At 35.1% G+C, this 23,404-nt stretch overlaps 2 protein-coding genes across 4 annotated transcripts; both read right to left on the reverse strand.

The window, feature by feature from the left end:
* Positions 1-1,114: 1,114 nt before the first annotated feature.
* Positions 1,115-6,180, reverse strand: LOC114186264 (uncharacterized WD repeat-containing protein C2A9.03-like). Its single transcript, XM_028074322.1, has 9 exons — positions 5,906-6,180; positions 5,593-5,760; positions 5,358-5,444; positions 4,773-4,907; positions 4,338-4,448; positions 3,388-3,479; positions 3,213-3,318; positions 2,174-2,260; positions 1,115-1,789 (listed from the first exon to the last, which is right to left on the reverse strand). The coding sequence occupies exons 1-9, from the start codon at positions 6,017-6,019 to the stop codon at positions 1,376-1,378; spliced, it is 1,314 nt and encodes a 437-aa protein (XP_027930123.1). The 5' UTR covers positions 6,020-6,180; the 3' UTR covers positions 1,115-1,375.
* A 1,929-nt stretch (positions 6,181-8,109) lies between these two features.
* Positions 8,110-21,835, reverse strand: LOC114186260 (fanconi-associated nuclease 1 homolog). Of its 3 annotated transcripts, none has more exons than XM_028074304.1 (15): positions 21,600-21,827; positions 21,417-21,525; positions 20,834-21,333; positions 20,649-20,753; positions 19,628-19,886; positions 19,481-19,543; positions 19,103-19,177; positions 18,868-18,989; positions 17,816-17,886; positions 17,648-17,735; positions 17,417-17,557; positions 17,126-17,346; positions 10,037-10,310; positions 9,687-9,920; positions 8,110-8,941 (listed from the first exon to the last, which is right to left on the reverse strand). In XM_028074304.1, the coding sequence occupies exons 1-15, from the start codon at positions 21,741-21,743 to the stop codon at positions 8,582-8,584; spliced, it is 2,766 nt and encodes a 921-aa protein (XP_027930105.1). In that variant the 5' UTR covers positions 21,744-21,827; the 3' UTR covers positions 8,110-8,581. The 3 variants fall into 3 exon arrangements, with proteins under 3 accessions (XP_027930105.1, XP_027930104.1, XP_027930106.1); XM_028074303.1 differs by having other exon boundaries at positions 8,110-9,016; positions 21,600-21,823; XM_028074305.1 differs by lacking the exon at positions 8,110-8,941 and having other exon boundaries at positions 9,768-9,952; positions 21,600-21,835.
* Positions 21,836-23,404: the final 1,569 nt, after the last annotated feature.

Here is a 23,404-nt window from a genome sequence, read left to right on the forward strand (position 1 = left end):
AGAAAGACTTCACATAACTTGTTTTAGTTTATTAAGTGTTCTTAAGTTTGAGAGAAAATTTTGTATAATAATCTTATTTCATACAAAAATAAATAAATAAATGTTCTCTTATCAGTTCAAGGTGGTGATTATGTTTCCGTTAGGTATGGGCCAGCTGAACACTGTAGTGTTATACCATTCAATTTCAAACCATTCCTCTCGCACATAATATTTCTTTTTTGAAAACTTAGTGTGTTTAAATTTAACTCATTCTTATAAAATTAGTTTGAATGATAAGACTTGTTTCTTCTTATATACTAGTTATTGTTAACTTCTTTACAAATGCACTAGTAGTAGGAATAGTATAAAGGATAAATCAAGTTGCCTCTACCATGATTAATGCTAGTTAGACAATTTTTTTACTAACTAATCTTTTAAGAACTTTAAATAAATAGTGTTTTTTATCAGCACTTTAAATAAATAGTTAAGTTGAGAGAATAACTTCTTTCCTTAAATTTGAACAATAAATTAAACAAGATGTGCATAAATTTTCTAAAAGTGTTGTAAAAGGGGAAAATGCTGATGAAGAAGACAAAAAAGGTTATCTATCTAGGAAAAGAGAAAATTATAAACGAAATCTTTGCCATTGATTTAAAAATAAAGTAATCTCACAGTCCTCAATTTGTTTCTCCGTTTTTCAACACTACCAATCACCATTTTTCCATCCATTTTTGTTTACTTTCCACACATAGAATGAATTTTTTCACTTTCTTCTTTCTATTATTCTCTTTACCTTGTGCACTCTCCCTTCTTATAGATTTCAATTCATATTAAGAAAAAACATCATGGCCTAAGCAATCAATGACGTTTCCTTAATAAACAACATATAAACTATTTACAGAAGGAGAGAAATGTTTTCAACATACCATTTTAATATAAACTACACTAATTAACTTGCACTTCTTTTTTACTTAGTTTAAGTCTACATAAAACTTGTATACTAGTGAAGAATTTGTTCCAAGCATTTATCCAGAAAAAGGACATTCAACATGCCAAGGCACGGCCACACCTTAGAAGTTTGCTTAGCCGAACACCATTTGCTTTCCAAATAATATAAACCAAACTATAACCACTGTTGGATGCAGATGAAGACAATGTATATAACATTAAAACCATGCAATTCTGTGATTTCTGCAGGTGGCATTCACATGAAAAACTCAGAAATAAAGGGAAGGTGAGGCATGATTTCATTGTACAACTATCTTATGATGCTGTGGTCTTGATTAATCAGACTGACCTACATCAAGTACTGAGAAAGGAGAAGGACCTAGAATATCAAACTGCTCTATAAATCAACATCAATGATTTTTCCTAAATCAACAGGCAGGAATAAAGATCAATAGTAAGCATCAAGATATTGATATTGGTGCTTCCTATTATACTGTAGCAAGCTTGCATATGTCCTGTCCCAGATTCCAATATACATACACTCATCATCAGGACTCAGACAAACCCCAGAAATTTCCCCAAAGAAATCAATCTCTTGCCTTTTTTTGTAGTCTGCCTTTGTGCTGTAAACGTGCACAAAATCTGCAGGCTCAGCAACCACCATATATTGACCATCTGAAGAAAACCGAATAGACCGGGTTGCCCCTAGGTTACCCCTGAGAATGGCAACAGGAGACGATAAGTTTCTAACATCCCATACTCTGCAAGTCTTGTCCTGATTCCCCGTTGCAAAGGTACATCCATTGGGATGCCATGCAGAAGCAAAGGAGTAATCTCGATGACCCACCAAAGTAGCAACAGTCTAAGAAATCAAACAAGTCACAAAGATGTTAGAGGAAGTTTCTTCAGCATGGTATGCTGTTTTTGGAATGTACAAATCTACAAGGTAACTACATAATGCTTAATTATTTCATTATATTCGTATCTTCATCTCCCTTTCCCAACACTTTTCATATCTAGCATGCATTCACTATCCCTTGGAGATGTTTAACAATGAATACCCGTATGACCATATCATAGCATATATGTTCAATGAAAGTTTTACTTGTTTCACATTCACTACTCATACTGATCCATTAGCAAATGCATGAACTAAATCAAAGACAGCATTCACCGGGAAAAAGACAAAAAGAACATACTTGAACAAAAATTTCCAATAAATGTATGATCAAGAGAAACCAAGTACCTTCCCATTCTGAGGATCCACCAGCAGCCCATCTAGGTTATCTCCAACAACAGTCATAAGCTTACGGTCTGGACTGATTGATGTGTGCTGCATAAGGAATCAAGGCAGATCAAAAATTGAATTTTCTTGAAGTAGAAATGAAGTAGAAAAAATAGTTGAAGTTCATACAAATTGTGAATGCAACTGCCATGCTCAAATCAAGAAAACCAGTTTAAGATAATCAAACAGTAGAAGAAAAAATTTAACAACATGGAAACTAGTTAACTTCAATCCATATTGGCTTTAATTGGTTATGCTCTCTTTCCTTTTAATCAAGACATGCAATTTGGAATCTGAATTCCTGTGGTATTTTTCAAAATTTCAAACAAATATTATTTCAATTTCTCACTTATCCTCCTATAACGGAAAGATTATCCCCATATAAGTCCATTTGGAAATCAAAAGATTCTTAAAAGGTCAACTTTTTGAGCAAGAAATGAGTTTGTCCAAGTGGGATGAATCAGTTTCTTCATGTTCCCTTTTAAGGGTTTGGAAATACAAAAAAAATGAAAATCAAAACAATATGGCTGGATAGTTTGTAGGGTGTATGAAAGGAATGCTTGTATTTATGATTACAAGGGTACATCATATCCTTTAAATTTGTCATGGGTAGAGTATTGTTTATGCGGTTTCTCTTCAGTGTTCTGCACAGTTATTATTTCATGGAATCAACATATAAGATATGCAAAGAGATTGGACAACACTCCTACACTAACTAGGTTTTACAGTTATAGGACTTCAGTATTTTGGTGTCTTTGTTTTTGTTTTCTTTATAAGTCCTAACAGTTCTTATCCTGAAACATTTGGTACTGTTTTCTTTTTCTCTTTCTAATATATTTTCTTCTAACCAACTGAAAAAAGAAAGAAGGAACTATATATAAGAAAGGAAAATTTGAAATGAACCTGAGTGAGAGAATAATTAGCTAACAAGCAGCAATTAAAAAAGAAAATAAAATAAAAAATATACTACATAAGCCAGATTTCTCTTAGAGGTGCTTACATTCACTGGCCAAGAGAACTGGAAGTTATTCAAAAGCTGAAACCTTTCTGTGTCATATTCTCTCACACCACAATCATTATTGGAAGCAATAATATGTGTCGCGCCACTGCAAAAGTTTTAATGTCAATCCATGTTCATGTTCCAAACAGACAAATAAACTTGGTATGAAAAATACCTCAAGCTGTCATATATTTCAATTGCATTTGTTATAGCATTATCATCATGTGTGGTCCGTGTACAAAAGCTTACTCCTTTCTGATCCAAACGCTGCATTCAGAATAGACACTATAAGTTGCATCACACAATCCTAATCTTAGTATGATAATTGAGAATGGGGAGAAATAGTAGTCTTGCGTAGTAGCAATAATTCCTATCACATACCCAATAAAAGGAAACAATTAATCTATATACTATATATATATTGCCAACCCAAATAGAAGGAAGCCCCAAGAAGAGAACAAAGGAGAAAAGGAAAAACACGACAATCATAGAATGAGCTTGATTGAGAAGTTACTGTGAATTATGATAGAAACAAGAGTATTGGAAATAAGGGAGAGCAAGCTCCTCACAAGTAGAGGTAGTAATTTTAAAGTGAAAACAAGATGGTATTCCTGTAATTATCAGTAAAATAAAAATGAATATCAAGAAACACTTTTTTGAGCCTAACCGATCCAAACAGATCTTTTGTTCACAAGATTCACTAATAAATCTAGATATTAGTCCTCAAAGTCAAAGTTCAACAATATTTAACAGGGAATCTAACAGAAAATGAAATCTGACAAAAATGTTTCCCTCTTTAGAACATATAAGAATTTTCGCACAATAAGAGTGAGTTTAAACAAAAACTTTTAGTAACTTAATGCAAAGGACCACCTATCAACAAAACCCTACATAACACTGATTCCATATTGATAACCTGCTATTCTTTTAATGAACACGTAGCCCTTTATGACCACCTGCCTTATATTTTACATGGGAGAATTTATTCACAGCAACCCGCACATTCAACAAAATTTAATGTCTCCCATTGGATAGATGTTCAAGCAATACATAAATATATCATCAATAATACAAAGTCATTCATCTTTTAATAGAGTATCGGAAGCATAAATCATGTGAACTCACCTTACAAGTAAGCTCTCCTTGGAAGCCACCAGCAACAAGAAGTTTATCCTTGACAGCCAATGTGCTAATTTGGGTCTGAGAAAATCCTTCCAACAAATTTCCTGCATGTCTCTACAAGACCAAAGAATGCACAGTTAAGTAAAGCAAAGAAATAAGATACGTATACTTAAATAAAGCAATGCTGAAGCCATTTTGATTGTTCTAGTATAAAATTCGTTATAATTTGCACTCTTAACTAAATTATTTTTTAAAATGAACCATGTTAACTTCTCTGATTCATTAACCACACATGTATACTCATCAACTGTAGGTTTTTTAAGTTTAAAGAAAATATAGGTTCCGCATAAGTCTTGCATTCATAAAGCACGGAAAAGACACAAATAACACTTCAATTCCTCTTATAGATGAACAAGATTGTGTAAGAGACTGCATTACCTCTGTTGGGGCCACATGCCCAGCAAAATTGATTATCTCAGACAAGACACCACTTATAGATGACCAGTGATTAACTGAGTAGTTGGAGACAAGGTAGACATCATGCTTTGAAGTTGCCCATACTAAGTTTCTCAGCTGCATGCCACAAACAAATGTCACTAGGGTAGATTTTTTTCTTCTTCAGTAAAAGCCATTACATTAAGCTTGAAAATTATTTAGAAAAGGAACTCAAACCTACTTTTGTAAGACCACAAACTATACAGAGAAACAGAACCGCTGTGTCAAATGAAAATGGACACATGCTTGTTTTATTTTTATTTGATATAATATAAAACAAACCCAATCCATCTTCTACAGGACTGCTGTTTCTCAATATCCACGAATAAAATCAATGTACAAGAGGTACAGCCACACACAAGCCATAACATTTTGGTTAATTATATAACACAGAAAACCACCCAAACAACATATATCCTTGCACACGCTCAAGTTTAAATTTTCAAATCATGTTAAAGCAAAGTTTATCAGCCATTCAAATCGCAGGAAAATAACTAGGTACATCACCACATGAAAAAGTCAACAAACCTGAAAATGAAGGATGGTAGGCTTAACCATTCTTGTGTTATAGAAGAATTCATAGTAATTGCCACCCTTCTCCATTTGCTTGCACTCCTGGACCCCAAATAAGAGAAAAATAAATAAATAAACTTTGAACATCAAAACATTTAGTCAAACGAATTCACTGCTATTTCCCTGCTCCCAACAACCCTAAACAAAGGACAATAAAAAAGGGCAAAGAAGAAAAAAAAAAGGAAAAGACCTTGTCCACAGCATCCCCAGATGTAAGAATGTTCTCAAAATTCCTGTATTGCTCAAGCCTTGTCAACCTGTACCTTTCCCTTGATATGTTCAACCTCTCCCATGGAATTCCCTGAATGTCCTTTCCCTTTCTTGCTTGAGCAGCTGATGTATCAGTCACCTTTGTAAGCTGTTCCAATCACCAAACACATACACAAAAAAAAAATAATAATAAACCAAATTCCCTCTCAGTTCAATGAATAGATACATAAAACAACTCAAAAAACTAAAAATTAAAAATAAAAATGCAAACCTAAAAAGAGAATAGGAAATACCATTTCATATTCATCAAGAGCAGCATCCCCACCATGGTTTTGGTAATCAATTTCGTCAAAGAAATCGTCTTCGTCCATTTGATCAAAAGGGTTCATGTCATCATGGTTGGACATGGTGCTTTTGTGCGTCCAAGTTCAACCCTTTTTCTATAGATTGCAGTGTGTCCGTGCATTCGTTATAGGCATAGAAAGGAGAATGAAGAAACGAAAAAAACACGGTTACCTCTTCTCCTGAATCTTAATATATCAATATAAAATTTCTGAGCGAAGGAATAAAGCAATAAATGGGATAAAAGGGTTTCTTCTGTACCGTGTGCTTCCAAAGAAAAAAACTAAAATATCCACATAAATAATTAATATCTCATTATGAAGGCAGTTATTTTTCTTATTTTAATACGTAAGTCCAAAAGAAACGTTATAAATCCTGTGAAAAAATACAACAAAAAATTAATATAATGTTTAATTTTAATAAATTAAATATATTGATAACGTATAAATTTTGCAGTCAATAAATTTATATTACCGTTTAAAAATATTAACAATGTTAAATTTAATTGAAATTTATTCATATCTTTTGATATATTTTTTATTTTTAAATTTAAAAATAAATTTTAACTTAAATATTTTAAGACAGACATTTGAACTTGAACATGTTATACAAGTTAAAAAACTTTAGTATATTTGGATTTAAGAACTGTATTTCTTCATTTTTAAGATTTAGAGAATAAAATATATAAAAATTTGAGAAAAACTAAATTCTAATTTTACTTCAAGGATAGAAATTAAATATCTATTTAAACTCAAACATATTTAACAAATAAAAAAAAACTTTAATTAAAATAATCGTATTTAGTTATTTTTAAAATTTGGAGATTAAAATATATGAAAATTTGAGAGTGAAACTGAATTTGAATCTCATATTCAAGGATAGAAATTACATACCTATTTAATTTTAAATTTATTTATTATAGGTGAAATTTATTTAAAAAAGTGATGGAGGTGATTAATTAAGTTGATGTTGAATGGGTTGATATAGAAGTAAAAAGGTGTGAAGATGATAAGAATATTAGTGGTGATAATTACCAAGGCAGGGAAAGGCATTGGGTAGTATCGATTGCATTGCGAATTGCGATGGTAATGGGAATGTGGATATGAATTGAGTAAAGAGACATTTATTGATTATGTTTTGTGTTTTGTTGTGTTGTGTGTGTGGACAAAAAAGAAAGAGATGATGACAACCTCGTGCTCTCTCTTCTCTTCATCTTCTTTCTTTTTCTTCTATTTATTTATTCATTATCTTCCACCGCACTACCTAATACCTTATCCCTACCACCAATCTTTAGCAATAGTAATAATAATCTACTACTCTACTTTCTACGTAATTATTTGAAACATTTCTTCACTACTAGTAAATTATTGCAACATCCGCAATCAATTTTTTTTTTTTCAAATTTTCAGGTTCTGTGGTTCTTAGATTGTGTAGTCAGTATATAAAAAATTTGGACGAAAAAAGACATGCCCATTCAAAAAGTGAAAACATGCCACAAACCGCAATCAAAAGCTTCCTATTTTATTCATCAAACCTACTTACTATACCTCATCGACAAAACCAAACAGAAACAACAAGCTTTCTGTTCACTTCTTTAATCTTAGTTACAACCTACTTAACACTCCCTCCAGTGCCTTATAAAGATACAAGTGGGTTTATTATTTTATTCTACTTACATTATTTAATCGAATATTTAAAAATAAAATTTAAATTAATGATATTACTAATTAACTTATTTATTTCTTATAGAAAAGAGGAATGAATGTAGCTTGTAGGGATAGGTTCTATGAAATGAACAAAGAACCTTAACAGAGACGAAATGGCTTACGTAAAGGATGTTTACTGAATCAATTGACAGGAATATGCTATGCTGTGCTGTGCTACAGAGTTTTGACAAAGACAAAAGAGTTGAAAGTGTCACTTCTTATGTGTTGGTGGGGTTATCCCAGTTACATTACTCGTGCGATTGATCTTGACATTACTATTCATTTTCATTTATAGACAATGATACTTTAATTTACACAAGTAATCTCCCTAACATCCATAGTAAATACTTGATAAGGCACGGAACCGAATAATTAAATGACGATCAGCAAGAGCAAAAATAATTGCATAATTAAATGAAGAATCAGCATGAGAAAAAATAATTGCATAATTAGATGAAGAATCAGCAACAAGAATTTACTGCATGAACGAATTTCAATCTCTCCAATGCGTCAATGGTTCATGGACTCTATTGGCATTTGCTTCTCTACAACACCATTACAGGTGTGGGAAAATGTCCAAATTGTTTATGGATTGGATTCCAGGTTATAAAATTCAAAAAGCTATTTCAGATTTTTCAATCAGAAAATCTTTCCCTAGATTGGACAATCTAAAATTTAAAAATATACTTCAGATTGGACAATCTAAAATAAATATAAGAGGAAGCAACCGTGAGAATGGAAGAAGAAATACCCTCCTCTTCTGGCTGGGCACCTATTACTACTTTCGGTCTAGAGTAGAGTAGTTCATATGTCGTATAGAGCCGTTCCTCTTCTTTCCAAGAGTATTGCTTGTAAATGAATAATGAACTTCATCAAATGTACCAGAGAAATAAACTTCAACGTGTGGTAATAATAAGCAACTTACAAAGGTTTCACTTTACAAACCTCAACCGAAAATCCACAATCCATGAGCAGCAATAGCCATGCTCTCTGCTGCTCCGAGAGTCGGTCACTGTGGCCTTTAACTTCAACAAGCTTGGCTTCACCACTGTATTCTCCATGGAAACGCCATAGCAGCAAATCAGGCATCCCACTAGACCAGCTCCGATAATCTTGAGCCAGAAGTTGGCAGAGAGATGCCAAACAAGTGCCCCCAACACAAGTAACAACAGCCCGAAGTACATCCAAAGAATGGGAGTCCCAATTAACTCCTCTACATGCTGTTCCAATATGTGTTTCCCATGACTTAATAAGAAACTCCTCAGCCATGCCATCACGAATCTGCTGCAGATGGGATTCTATGACACTCTTTCTTGAAGTATAAAAACCATCAGTACCAAAATCTAAAGGAGCATTCTGTAAATTCAAGACCAATAAGTAAAATTACAATGAATGAATGTCTGTTCATAGCAAACACTAAATACGAGTTTTCTAACAATATTTTTTTAACCCTAATTGAGTAAAAGGCAAAAGTACATATAATCAACATTAAGTGCTGATGATAAAAAATGATGGCATCAGGTAAAGGAAGGCGCAACGACGTCAAAAGTGGTAATTCTAGCATAACACAGTTAAACAAATGTCTTTGGTTAAACTACAACAGAATAACCAAGAAAATAATCAGATTCATGACGGATGATGAAAAATATCCATGTAAAGAAAAATATCCTCTATCCCTTAATTTGTCATGCATTAATTTTAAAGGTAGGAAGAGCCAACGAGGCTTCCCTAAACCAGCTTCTGAGAAGTGACTTGAAAGACTTCTTCAGATAGTGAACTCGAGCACGGGTCAAAAAGGCTCAGCAAACTGGTAACGTAAAGGAACAATGGAAAGGGGACTAGAGACAGGTAAAAAGGGAAAAGTAAAACTTGAAAATGACCTTTGTCAACAATCTATATATAGTTGAAACTGCTATGGAAATTTTATTCTACAAAATCTCCAAGACATCGTACACGAAATATAGTAATGCAGCACAAAGTTGAAAGCTGAGAAAGATGGGAAGGTTAATTACTGAATAAAATGTACCTGAAATCTAGTATAAAAGACATTTGGTACATCAGCATATACGACATCCCACATAAGTAGCCCAAAAATGGTTAACCATATCCCACTCTCTGCGTGAACACCTTGCCATCCACCTCCGTCCGCAGCATAGTAATTCAAAGCAAGCTCTTCCACTCCACATTGTTTCCCCTCTTCATTGTAGTACCTACTCTTTCCTCCCAAATCAGAATTCAATGGTCTCCCTTGAACAAAAACCTGAACCATTACGACAGCCACAATGAGAAGGCCTTGTTAAAGAAAATCAGAAATGTTAGGACACGAGCAAATTATAGGTAAGAATCAATGAATCATAAAACAATAAAGCAATTTACCTGAGGGATCTTCTGCAGTGCAGACCTAGAAAAACTAGGAACTTTCCAGCGCCTTGGTGGTTTACCTAGACGAAGAACCCGCCTTTGCAGTGCCATTCTTGAACCAGCACGTATCCATGGATCCAGCAACCCGTTTTCAGCTACTTGGAGACTCTCATCAATGAAGCCCAGGTGCTCCAAATCAATTGATAACCTCAGTGTCCAATATCCTCTTCTTAAATCAGAAGGGAAACCATTTAGCAGCCATCTGAGCAAATTAATTGCGTCAGTGTACCTGAGAAGCAAATGTCAGTTCTTCTATGTACCCATGTAAGCAAATGCATATGCTCCACCTATTTCTACATAAATGAAAACCATGCTTACTTAACATCGTTAGAGTTAAGGCTGTATGGAAACGTAACATTATTGGAGTTCATTCCATTAGGAGCACGATCTAGAGTTCATCTTTTATATGTGACGCTATTTCACTCAGTAAATATGGACAAAATCTATTGTTGAGGTTGAGGATGAAATGGTGCAGGAAGATGAGTTGTGCAGACCTAGAGTTGATAAATCAATGACAGTAAGTGGACAGGGCATGTAAAGCAATGAGGTGTGCCCAAAGAGACCTGAAACTTTGCATTCATAGTACTCATAAGTTGACATAGCAATCGTTTGATCATCACACTTGACCAGATTTTATGGTGTAAGTGGTTATAGAAGATAGACCAGGCAGCTTAGAACAAGTTTGTTTGAATACTTCGTATGACCAGTTTCAACATTGTTGAGATGTAGTATTTTTATTTATCATGTATGGGATCCTTTCTTTAGGGTTAGGGGTTAGGACTGGGCCTTGACCCTTTGTATTCTACTTACTATCTTCTTATATAAACAGTAGTAAAACAGTAACAGTGAGATGTTTTTTCACTGTTTCATTTATCTGAAATCTCTTCAAGATGGTATCAAGAGCCAGAACATGAGTCTGGTTCGTCTTCACTGTTTGTCACAGTGACTGTCATCGTCCGCCGTCTTCCGCAACTGTCCGCCGCGGCCGTCCGCCGCGCCGTCCGCCGTCGCCGCCGTCGCCGCCGGCGAGTATACTCCGGCGAAGTCAGGGTTAGGTGCGCCTCGAGGAGCGCAACCCATCCCCGCAAGTCACGTCCCCGGAAACCTCCGCACGCGCCGCCACGCTCCGCTTCTCTCCGGCGACCTTCACGCGCGTGTACACCACGCGCCGCCTTCCCGGCGCCGGAATCGCGCCGCGCCACCGTCGTTCGTCTCGCCGGAGCCTCCTGGTCTTATATCTGCTCTTGGTTCTCTGTTTCGGTGACCATATCTTGACCCTAGGGTTTCTTCTCAAAAGTTAAGTTTTTTTTTAATGGCTTCTACGGGTGGAATGTCTCCCTCTCTATCAGCTACTCCTATTATTACCTCTGCGAAACTGAACTGGAAAAATTACTCCTCTTGGTCAGCTTCGGTGGAGTTGTGGTTTCTTGGTCAAGGTTATCATGATCATCTTGAAAAAGAGGTCTCTAATATTTCAGAGGAAGAGAAACCTAAGTGGCAGAAATTGGATTTTCAGTTGTGTGCTGTTTTATGGCAATCAGTTGAGCAAGAGGTCTTAGACATTTTGAGACCTTACAAGACATGCTTCTCTTTTTGGAAAAGGGCACAAGATATTTTTGCTAACGACATTCAACGCCTCTTTGATGCAACTCAAAGAGTAGCCTCACTCAAACAAATCAATCATGATATGGTTTCTCATATCGGAAAGGCTAGGGCTGCAGTAGAAGAATTGAAGAGTTTTTTTGTGGCTGATTCATTAGAAGATATCAACAAAAAACTTGATAAGTTTTACATGGTCTTAATTCTGAGGAGCCTACACTCAACTTTTGATCATGTGCGTGATCAAGTTTTAGCCGGTGATCAAATCCCTTCGATGGACAACTTAGTTACTAGACTTCTTCGTGTACCTACATTGGTCAAAGATGAAAGTTCAACTGATGTTTTTGAAACATCAGCAATGGTAGCACCACGAGGAAGAGGAGGAGGTCGGAGCAACCGTGGAGGACGTGGTGGTCGAAGTGGGCGTCCTCAATGCTCATATTGTAATAGAATGGGCCATACCCAAGACAAGTGTTATTCCTTACATGGTTTTCCCGATAAAGCTGCTCATGTGTCCAAGTCTGATCATTCAGAATCTAGAATTTCTGATGAAGAGTACCAAGAATTCTTGAGGTACAAATCTGAGAAATCCAACAATCCTGGCCCATCCTCTTCAATGTCAACTGCATGCATCTCTCAATCTGTGGAAGGTCTTAGTCCATGGATTCTTGACTCAGGTGCCTCAGATCATGTCTCTGGTAACATTTCCTCATTTTCCTCCATTTCCTCTCCCAAAAGTCCTCATTTTATTACTGTTGCAAGTGGATCCAAAGTGGCATCTCAAGGAATTGGCAAAGTTTCTTTATCACCTTCACTAAATTTAAACTCTGTTTTGTACATTCCTCATTGTCCTTACAATTTAATCTCTTTGAGTCAATTGACTCGTTCCTTAAATTGTTCTGTAACCTTTACTGCTAATTCCTTTGCTATACAGGAACATGGTACGGGTCGTCTGATTGGAGAAGGACATGAGTCACGGGGACTTTATTTCCTAAAACCAAGCTCCTCAGTATCTTGTTTTGCAACTTCATCCCCAAAACTTTTGCATGATCGTTTAGGTCACCCAAATTTGTCTAAGTTGAAGATGATGGTTCCGAGTCTCCAACACATTCAAGCCTTAGATTGTGAATCGTGTCAGTTAGGAAAGCATGTTAGATCTTCCTTCCCTAAAAAGTCTGAGACACGATGTAATTTTGCTTTTTCTACTGTTCATTCTGATGTTTGGGGACCAAGTCGTGTCACTTCTTTTGGTTTTAACTATTTTGTAACGTTCATTGATGAATTCTCTCGATGTACTTGGGTTTATCTAATGAAAGAAAGATCGGAACTTTTATCCATATTTGTGTCCTTCTTTAATGAAATTAAGAACCAATTTGGGAAGACAATTAAAATTCTCAGAAGTGATAATGCTAAGGAATATTTTTCTGCTGCGTTTTCCTCATTTTTATCTTCCCAAGGAATTTTACATCAGTCAACATGTCCTCATACTCCACAACAAAATGGCATAGCCGAAAGAAAGAATAGACACCTTATCGAAACTGCACGCTCTCTCATGTTGAATACCAATGTTCCTATTCATCATTGGGGAGATGCAGTCCTCACTGCTTGTTTTCTAATCAATAGGATGCCTTCTTCTTCTATTGAAAATAAAATTCCTCACTCGATAATTTTTCCAAATGATCCTTTGTATCGTGTTTCTCCACGTGTGTTTGGATGTACTTGTTTTGTTCATAATGTCTCTCCAGGTCTTGATAAACTTTCTGCAAAGGCTATTAAGTGTGTCTTTTTGGGATATTCTCGCCTTCAGAAAGGGTATAAATGTTATTCTCCCTCAACCAAAAGGTATTATATGTCTGCTGATGTTACATTCTTTGAGGACACACCTTTTTTCTTGTCCTCCATGGAGGAGAGTTCATCTATTCAACAAGTCCTTCCTTTACCATCCTGTGATCCCTTGGTTCTTCCTGAAACTCAACCTCAAAATGCCAATGACATTGTTCAACCACCTCTTCTCACATATCAGCGTCGCACTCCAGTGACTCCTTCCTTGCCTGAAGACCCCTGTGACTCAAATCCTTCTCCACCAGATTCTCGAATCATGGATCCTTCATCCTCTTCATCTTCTCTTGACTCCGATCACACTTGGCCTATTGCCCTTCGGAAAGGTACTCGCTCTACTCGTAATCCACATCCTATTTATAACTTTTTGAGTTATCATCGTTTGTCTCCTCCATATTTCTCTTTTGTTTCCTCCTTGTCTACCATTAAGGTTCCTAAGAATGTTGATGAGGCACTTGGTCATCCTGGATGGAGACAAGCCATGATTGATGAAATGCAGGCACTTGAACACAGTGGGACTTGGGAACTTGTCTCTCTTCCTCCTGGTAAGAAGTCTGTGGGCTGTAGATGGGTCTACGCTATTAAGGTTGGTCCGACTGGCGCTGTAGACCGACTCAAAGCCCGTCTCGTCGCTAAGGGGTATACTCAGGTTTACGGTCTTGACTATTGTGATACTTTTTCTCCTGTGGCTAAAATAAGTTCTGTTCGTCTTTTCCTTGCTATGGCTGCCATTCGCCAATGGCCTCTGTATCAGTTGGACATTAAAAATGCCTTTCTTCATGGTGATCTGGAAGAGGAGATATACATGGAGCAACCTCCTGGGTTTGTTGCTCAGGGGGAGTCTGGGTTAGTTTGTAAGTTGCATCGTTCTCTCTATGGCTTGAAGCAATCTCCTCGAGCTTGGTTTGGTAAATTTAGTCGTGTTGTGCAAAATTTTGGATTGAAACGTTGTGAAGCGGATCATTCAGTATTTTATGGTCATACTTCTCCTGACAAATGTGTTTATCTTATGGTTTATGTTGATGATATTGTTATCACAGGAAATGATATCACTAGAATTGCTCAATTGAAGAACCATTTGTTTAGCCACTTTCAGACCAAAGATTTGGGTCGTCTTAAATATTTTCTTGGTATTGAAGTGGCGCAATCAAAAGAAGGTGTCATCATTGCACAGAGAAAATATGCTCTTGATATTTTGGAAGAAACAGGTCTGACAAATTGCAAGCCCATTGATAGCCCTATGGACTCAAATCAAAAATTAACAAGAGATCAAAGTGAACTTTTCTCAGATCCAGAGAGGTATAGAAGGTTGGTTGGAAAACTCATCTACCTTACTATAACAAGACCTGATCTTTCTTATCCAGTGGGAGTTGTTAGTCAATTTATGCAAAATCCCCACATTGATCATTGGAATGCTGTGATTCGCATTCTCAGATATGTAAAAGGGAACCCAGGACAAGGATTGTTGTATGAGAACAAGGGAAGTACTCAAGTTGAAGCGTATTGTGATGCAGATTGGGCTGGTTGTCCAATTGATAGAAGATCTACCACAGGGTATTGTGTATTCCTTGGAGGGAACCTTGTATCTTGGAAAAGTAAGAAACAAAGTGTTGTTGCTCGATCTAGTGCAGAGGCGGAATATCGATCTATGGCTCTAGCTACATGTGAACTAGTATGGATTAAACAACTCCTTCAAGAGTTGAAATTTTGTGAAAATGAGCAGATGAAGTTATATTGTGACAACCAAGCAGCCCTTCACATTGCCTCCAATCCGGTGTTTCATGAGAGAACAAAGCATATAGAAATTGATTGTCATTTTGTTAGAGAGAAATTACTATCCAAGGATCTTGTTACAGAGTTTGTCGGCTCTAATGAACAACTTGCAGACATTCTGACTAAATCTTTAAGAGGGCCTAGAATTCAATTTATATGTTCCAAGCTTGGAGCATATGATCTATATGCTCCAGCTTGAGGGGGAGTGTTGAGATGTAGTATTTTTATTTATCATGTATGGGATCCTTTCTTTAGGGTTAGGGGTTAGGACTGGGCCTTGACCCTTTGTATTCTACTTACTATCTTCTTATATAAACAGTAGTAAAACAGTAACAGTGAGATGTTTTTTCACTGTTTCATTTATCTGAAATCTCTTCAAGAAACATAAACTATAACAAAAGAGAGCATCAGCGAATTAGCAATCATCACATTTCAAATTGGTTCTTAAAGACAGTAATCACTAGAATCAAAGGCTTTGTCATAATCATTACATAAAGAAGCATAAGATATTGGTGCCATTAGGGCAGAACCAAGACCGGTAAGAAACATTCAATTACAGTTCTAGCTTCTACTTCTCCACATCATTAGTAACAAGAAACAGGGATCTGACATGACTCATACAGCTTCAAGGAAATAGATACAGAAAAAATCCATCACATAGTACACATTCAAATTGTTTCCACTGTAACAATGTGAGCTGGACTGCCGACTCTATTTCACACATTCACAGCTATTTCGACACTTCTCACATAGCAGTCTTAGATCCACAAAAAGGAGATAGGCCACAAATAGTGCTTCGAGTACTTCTGGGTCTTAATGTCAAAGATTGTACTACTGTTCATGGCATGGGCAACTGGCAGCAACATGGGTTTCTTCTTCTACAGATTGGGGTTTGCAGTACTTCTAGTATTGAAAAGTACCATATCACTACAATAGTACTCACAGGTTGCAGCAAATGAATTCTGTTTTGGCCACTAGCTCACGCAACAAGATTCATTAGGGCTTGTACAATTGGGTTTGTATCAGTTCTGTTCTGTGTGTAATTGAAGAAAATCTTCTTCCTCTGATTTTGTATTTCACTGCAACTATAGTAATAAGAGAAACTCGACCAGATTTTATGTTTACATTATCCACTTTATAACAACTATGGTGCAAGGAATTGATCTTACTATTTTTTATTTTACAGAAACTGTTTGTAGAATAAATATAAAGGAAAATGGTTGAAGTAAATGGGGAAAGAAGTCGCTGTTGTTGTGTAAATTCTAGAACATACAATACATTTAAATGTATGTAAGCCATATCATATGTTGGTTTTTTAAGACTTCCCATATCCTCGTATCATTAGGATTTAACTATCTGGGGTTCATAGTTAAACTATGATAGTTCACACCTAAAGAGCATTATAGTGCTAGATACAGTCATCCATGGAAGGATCTAATAAATTCTATAACAGAAACCGTTAAAAGTTAAAATACCATCATCCGCTTTTGTCTTAGGTAGTAGACTAGACATGAGAGTGAGTCCTTGTCGAGTGGAAGGAACAGTAGATAAATAATAAGTGAGTTCTTGTCAAGTGGATGGAACAATAGATAAATAATTGAGGATAATTTGCATTGATTTAGTGCAACTCTACTGCCCCACTGATTTATGATTGCCGTTCCTAAAACTGATTCTAATAATACCATACTACACAAGCTCCAAAACATTTTTACCATGATTTTTAAAGACTTCACTCTCATACATGTTTACTACATGCCGTATAGGTTTTGATGTCGTTATGTATCCATTTGAACAAGATTTAAGAGTTTGCTGATAAACCTCAAAACTCCATACCTGCGCTCCTGCTCAAGGAAGGAAATCCCCACGGTGACCACTTTGGAGTATACCCATGATGCTGTAAATAAGTGCCGAATTGAAGATACTGATTCAGAAGTTGAGTACCGATCTGGAAAATCAGTAGATACACGGGATTCAGCTATCTTTATGCACCTTAATACCACTTCAATTTTGTTTGTATCAAGAGCTTCATCCATAATTTGTGCCACTTCAATAGCCTGAAAACCTAATGTCATACATGGAAGAAGGAACGGAAGACCACTAACATCTCTGCACTTGAACATGTACCTCTTCATAAGAAAGCAGATTCCTGCGATTTGAGAAAATTGGTTCTGATATTATGCAGTTGTAAGCTGGATACTTAATTTTTCCCATATCCACAAGTAAAAAGGATGACAGATCTTGTTCTCCATTTAAGAAGAAAAGTCTCTGCAAAAGGAATATCACTTGCATAAGACCTAAATATTATCCAATTTGAATAAATCCTTCAATAAAAATTACTAGAGATCAAAGAGGCACCTCAATACGCCACATAAGAGATTCTGCTTTTGATGAAATCCTAATACAAGAACCAGATCTTTCCAAAATCATAGTTGATAATTGTGACCTGCACTCAACGGGAAGCAAATATTAAATAAAACATATTTGACTCCACAAATTATAAAAGCACAACTAGAAGTTTAATACCAAGGCACACCAGCGTCTCTAGAAATAATGGATGAAATCAAATGCTGCTTCTTCAATCCATGACCACCACCCTAGAACATTTATAGAATATACTATATTCAATAGCTAGTTCATAAGAAAACTGACAAGGAGACAGAGCAAATAACACACATCAGATGCATTACCTAATTAATTTTTTAACATCTAGGTTTGTATAGAGAAACAAAAAATATTCAATTGTTTGGCCCGTATCTGTCCACACAGCTCTCTTACTATGTAGTCATCAGAAGCCAATTTTCTATTTAGGAACTTCTACAGTGGATACAACCAAATTTAGAAGGATCCATCCAAAAAGCTCCACTCACTTGTGACAGGAGACACATTATGATCAGGATGCACTCCTATCTAAGGATAACAAACTAAGAAAAAAAAAAAGTGAACCAAAAAGAAAAAAAAAAGGTTGGCAATGTGTCAAGAAAATGTAAGAACTGAAATATTGACACTTAACTTGGCTCCATAAGTACAAACCATCCATTTGACAACATTTTGCAATCGAAGATAGGCTATGTAGCTGATCAAATCAAATCAATGCAAATCATACAGAACCAATTTTCCTAAAACTTAAAGGCAAACGATCTTATGCACTCATTTAATTTAGAAAATAACAGAAAAACGCAATAACCTAATAGGTAGGCACTGAACATCAACTCATGTCATTGCCCTTAACTTCTTTGGAAGCAAAGTAACAAACGGTAAACTCAGAACCTTCAAAAACAATAAATTTGACCACGACAGATTTCACAACAGGCAAATTCATATCACTTAATGTGTATCAGAGGATACAACTACTATTTAATAGCAAAAAGAAATTGACACACAGGTAACTTGCACACAACGACCAACTGCCTACTATAAAAATTAATAAGAAAAACATCATTTGCACAACTAGCTCAATCCATTCATAATGAAGTTTCATACCGGGAATACATATACACACACATATGTGTGTGTGTGTGCATACATATATGTATATATACATATATATAGTCCTAAAAGAAGCAATTAAGTCTTACCTTCTTTAGTGAAATGCTCCAAATTTCACGCAATTCAGAAACATTGAGGACGTGCAAGATATCTTTCACATCACTCATACATAGTTGATTCGCACCTTCAATAAAATGTATGTATTCTTTCTCTGAAATATGTATACCATACAGGTTACAAAGGTTGAATAAGATTTAATAGCGAAAGATCGAATCATATTTGTATGGAAAGAAGAAATGAGCCTTACGAATTATATTGAATTACCAGCAAGTTCCTTGACTGCCTTTTGAGTATCCACTATTTCAGAATATGATATGCTAGACATGCGAAACCAAGGTCCTTCATGAGAACCCAATATGAAAAATATATCAATTCCAAATCAACAAAAACTTCAAAAATGATTAATAGGCAGCTCAGAAAATCTCTTTAAACAATAGACATATTCTCTTTTAACACGTTGCACAAAAAGATATCTATTTAGATACAAACAGAAGCATTTCTTTTAGAGACGAGTGGGACTGTCACGACATGAATAATCAGGGTATCAACATTTGTGATGTGATATATGTTTTAGTGCCCCATGGAAGACAACAGGAATTTGAAATAAGTATGAAACAAGTTCAATTTCAAAATTCAAATAACCTTTTCTAGTGTGTAGCCGGATAAAAAGCCTCTGACTGTCATTTGAGAGTAAAGTGAATGAATCTGTCCAATCATCCATAGATGAGACACTGTTTAAAATATTTGACTAAGAATTTAAAATAAAATAAAAGTCACAAGTATTAATACCCATATAGGTTTTTTCATCTTCAGTTAAAAGGTGAATATTATTTCTTAACACTTCTTGTAGCATAAGACAAAAATTCAGCTGATACTTTACAGATGAAGGAGGATTCCTGCTTTCAAATTTAACAACATGTTGAACATTTTTCCATAAGCATATAAAGGTCTCATCAGCGTGCTTGCTTTCACCATCTGCTGTTTTGTGGCACGTAACCTGAATTGGGACGATTTCAAGAGAATGTTTTGGAACAGAAGTAACATGCCCCTGGGACAAGTTCCAAAGAGAAAAATGATGAGGCTGAGTATTAAGTTGCTTAATCCACAATCTTTTGAGTAATTAGAAGAATTGTCAAGTGATCTTTAGTATAAATGAGTAGACCAAACAAGTGGGCCAGTAATTTCAAAAGAATGCCAGCCATTACGTAATTAGAGCACTTATCCAATAATTCTAGAAGAATGCCAGTCATCACTAATAGGTGGTTATTGAGTTATACTACAACGTCTTTAGTTTCCTTTATATGCTGTGAAACCCAAAACGCTAAACTTACCCTGTTGAGAACAACAATAATCAAAAATTTAACGTTGAAACCACCTGAAAAATCCCTTTAAGTATACATCCAATGAAACTACAGCCACCCATTATCATTTATTCGTATATTCTAGAAAACTTTACAAATTATATTGAACTCCCCCCCACCCCCCAAGCTATCTTCCAACAATCAATTTCAGTAACATACATGTGACAACGTATAAACTACAGATATTTACAACTATGTCAAAGAATTTGACTGCAATAATCAACAAAAACTGCTCAGACAATCTGGCTCCAAGCATTAATGACATTTAACAGACCACTCACATACTTCAAAAAGAGTATCAGAACTAGAACAATCACATAATCCAAAACTCTACTCTTCAAGCACCTTCTATTGCAATAATCCAATTGACACAGCTGAAAGAAAAAAGAGAAGTGACAAAGGCACATTAATACATAAAAAGCTCATTAACATTCCAAAATGTTGAATACCTGAAATCCAAGGCCATAGTTGTCAATAAGAGGAGATAGGTACTGGGCTAGATGGCGGGGAAGAAAACCTAACGACTTACAGCACGCAGAATCCCCAGAAACAACCTGAACCAAGAGCAACAATGAGGTCCTTCAAACTACATACAGAAGATACCACAATTACATAGGGAAAAAAAGGAACAAACCTTAACGGCATTGGGATCCTTAACATTTTCAGGGTCCCGCAAAAGAGATATAGCGGTTCCAGCACATATTTCATCTGGGTTATCAGCGTGCCTCCGGCCAACGATGAAAGTTTCAAGCGTGGCGCCAAGCACGTCAACTGGTTTAGAATCATCAGGCACAAGCACGTCAACTGGTTTAGAATCATCAGGCACAAACACGTCAACTGGTTTAGAATCATCAGGCACCCCACTGTTCACGGGCGAGGAAGATGAGGAAGTGGCAACAATTGTAGTATTAACTACAGTCTCGTGTTTTTGAGGCAGTTCTTGTTCATCGCATTTTTCTTCTTCTTCACAACCGTTGTTTGGAAGAGGAAGGAAGGAGGCACTGTCAGATTCGTGAGTGAGACTCTGGAGTTTAGGTTTGGAATTGGATGGGGAAAAGTTTAACTCAAGGAGGGTGCGTTGGGAAAGCTTTCGTTTTGTTGCTGGTTTTGGTTGTGAATGAGAAAGACACGCATCTGAGAGTGAAAATCGAGATGTGAGAGTTTAAAGAAACATTGATGTAAACGAGAACATAAACGAGAATAGCGTGCACACATACCAAGATGAGAGTTTATGCGGTTGTGATCATCACCGGGAAGGTTGCAGCCGCAAACAGGGCATTGCACGTCGCCGTTTTGATCTGGTTGCTGTGATGGTTCTTCCGCAACCTGAAAATGAAAACGATGAGACGAGGATGTGTCACTCAAAAGATCAGCAAAAAGAAAGAGATCCGATGCAATACCGGGTTGGGGCTGGGGTTGGGGCTAAGGTTAGGGTTAGGATTAGGGTTAGGGATGGGATAGGAGAGGATAGAGCGGCGATTGGGGAGGAAGCGCCTCCGTCTGCCGATTAATCGAATCAAGCTTTCTCTGCCTGTGAGCACCATTCCTAATGTCACTACTGCACACACGCTTCACACAGGGAAAGAGAGGGAAAAATAACCAGACCCTTAAATCTCCCGCCATTTTCACCATTTTTATTATGATTCGTGAAAAATAAATTAAATGAAATTGATTCAAGTCTCCCACTGTCTTCTGTTTTAATATTTTATAATAATGATAATAACCAAAGGACAGCAAAGTCCCAGCACTATATTATTTTACTACATATATTATATACATTTGTTTATATACTATAATAATACGTTTATATTATTTTACATATTTTATTTAAACGACAATATATGTATAAGAGGGAAAACAATATATGTATAAGAGGGAAAACACGATTACATATGTTTAATTTTTTATTACACAATTAAAATTATATTTACTTCCAGAAAACCGTTCGTATTTCAATTATCATCATATATCTAAGCAAGTGTGATGATAATTACTAGGTACACAAGTTCGATTATTGTGTACACATATTTATGATAATATATTAAGAGGTTATAATAGTATAATATTATTAAATTAATATATAAAATAAAATAAAATAAATAGATAAATTAATTATTAATAAATAAAAAATTATAAATAATTTTATAAAAAATAAGTAAAAGTAAATATTAATTTTAAAAAAATAATAAATAATTATATTATAAAAATAGAATTGATATTATGAAATAAAAACAAAATAGAAAATTCTTGTCGTATATTTTTTGTAAATATTTGTTGAAAAAGTTAGGTACGCAAAAAAGAAACGTTCATAAAAAAGTTAATACTGTCGTCAAATGTAAGTATAGATAATTAAGTTATTATGTATGTACTCATTGAAGCATAAATGTATTATTAAAAATGTAGTAAATATATCATCATTTATACTATTTGCAGTATTATTCTCTCTCTCCCTCTATATATTCAATATTCATTTTTATATATTCACATTTTAAATATATAAATGTATTATTATAAAGGTACATAATACTTAAACTACTCCCTATAATAAATACTTTTCTCGTTCAATATAATAAATATATTTATCTCTTTTAATATATTTACAAAGTTCATTATATAATTAATTGGTGACTGGCTAAGGACAAGACTATAAATTCGAGAATAATTGAGAGAGCTCATTACCACAGTTTAATGTAATTAAGGGTTTTTTTTTTTTTCTCTCATGGGTATGAAAACTGAATCGATCCATCAATTTTATTAAGAATGTCTAGTTATCGATTAGCTGGTTAGCTAACATTAAAGTAAGACCAGTTCATAATTGGTAAAGAATTCTCGTTAAACTAATCTAAAATTACTTAAATTTAATGCAAAATATCGTTTTGAACAAAAGGATTAAGAAAGAAATAAACATTTAAAAACTCACATAAATATGAATTATCTTCTCAATTAATATTGATTTTAATTGATAAAACTAACAGATTAGCCATCATATAACTCTACAATTAAAAATATTTAATTTTTCATTATTTAAATTAATGTACTATTTAAAATATTTCATAATAGTAAAAATATAATTCAAACATTGAATGAATCTCTTACCAATCCAAGGACCAGTCTTCTATAAAGATTACTAACAGTAGTATTTTAATTTTGAACACTGGTATTTTTCTTAATTTTTGTTTAAAATTATTTTATCCTTACAAAAGAT

This window comes from Vigna unguiculata, chromosome 5 (assembly GCF_004118075.2).
Source record: "Vigna unguiculata cultivar IT97K-499-35 chromosome 5, ASM411807v1, whole genome shotgun sequence".
Taxonomy (NCBI): domain Eukaryota; kingdom Viridiplantae; phylum Streptophyta; class Magnoliopsida; order Fabales; family Fabaceae; genus Vigna; species Vigna unguiculata.

Coding starts and splice junctions, on each gene's coding strand:
- LOC114186260 (XM_028074303.1), bottom strand. CDS start 21,743: ATGGTGCTCACAGGCAGAGAAAGCTTGATTCGATTAATCGGCAGACGG. Junction 21,526..21,599: donor CCAACCCCAGCCCCAACCCG/GTATTGCATCGG, acceptor TTTCATTTTCAG/GTTGCGGAAGAACCATCACA. Junction 19,544..19,627: donor AGATGAAAAAACCTATATGG/GTATTAATACTT, acceptor ATGATTGGACAG/ATTCATTCACTTTACTCTCA.
- LOC114186264 (XM_028074322.1), bottom strand. CDS start 6,019: ATGTCCAACCATGATGACATGAACCCTTTTGATCAAATGGACGAAGAC. Junction 5,761..5,905: donor CTCTTGATGAATATGAAATG/GTATTTCCTATT, acceptor TGATTGGAACAG/CTTACAAAGGTGACTGATAC. Junction 4,449..4,772: donor GGCATGTGGCCCCAACAGAG/GTAATGCAGTCT, acceptor TTGGTCTTGTAG/AGACATGCAGGAAATTTGTT.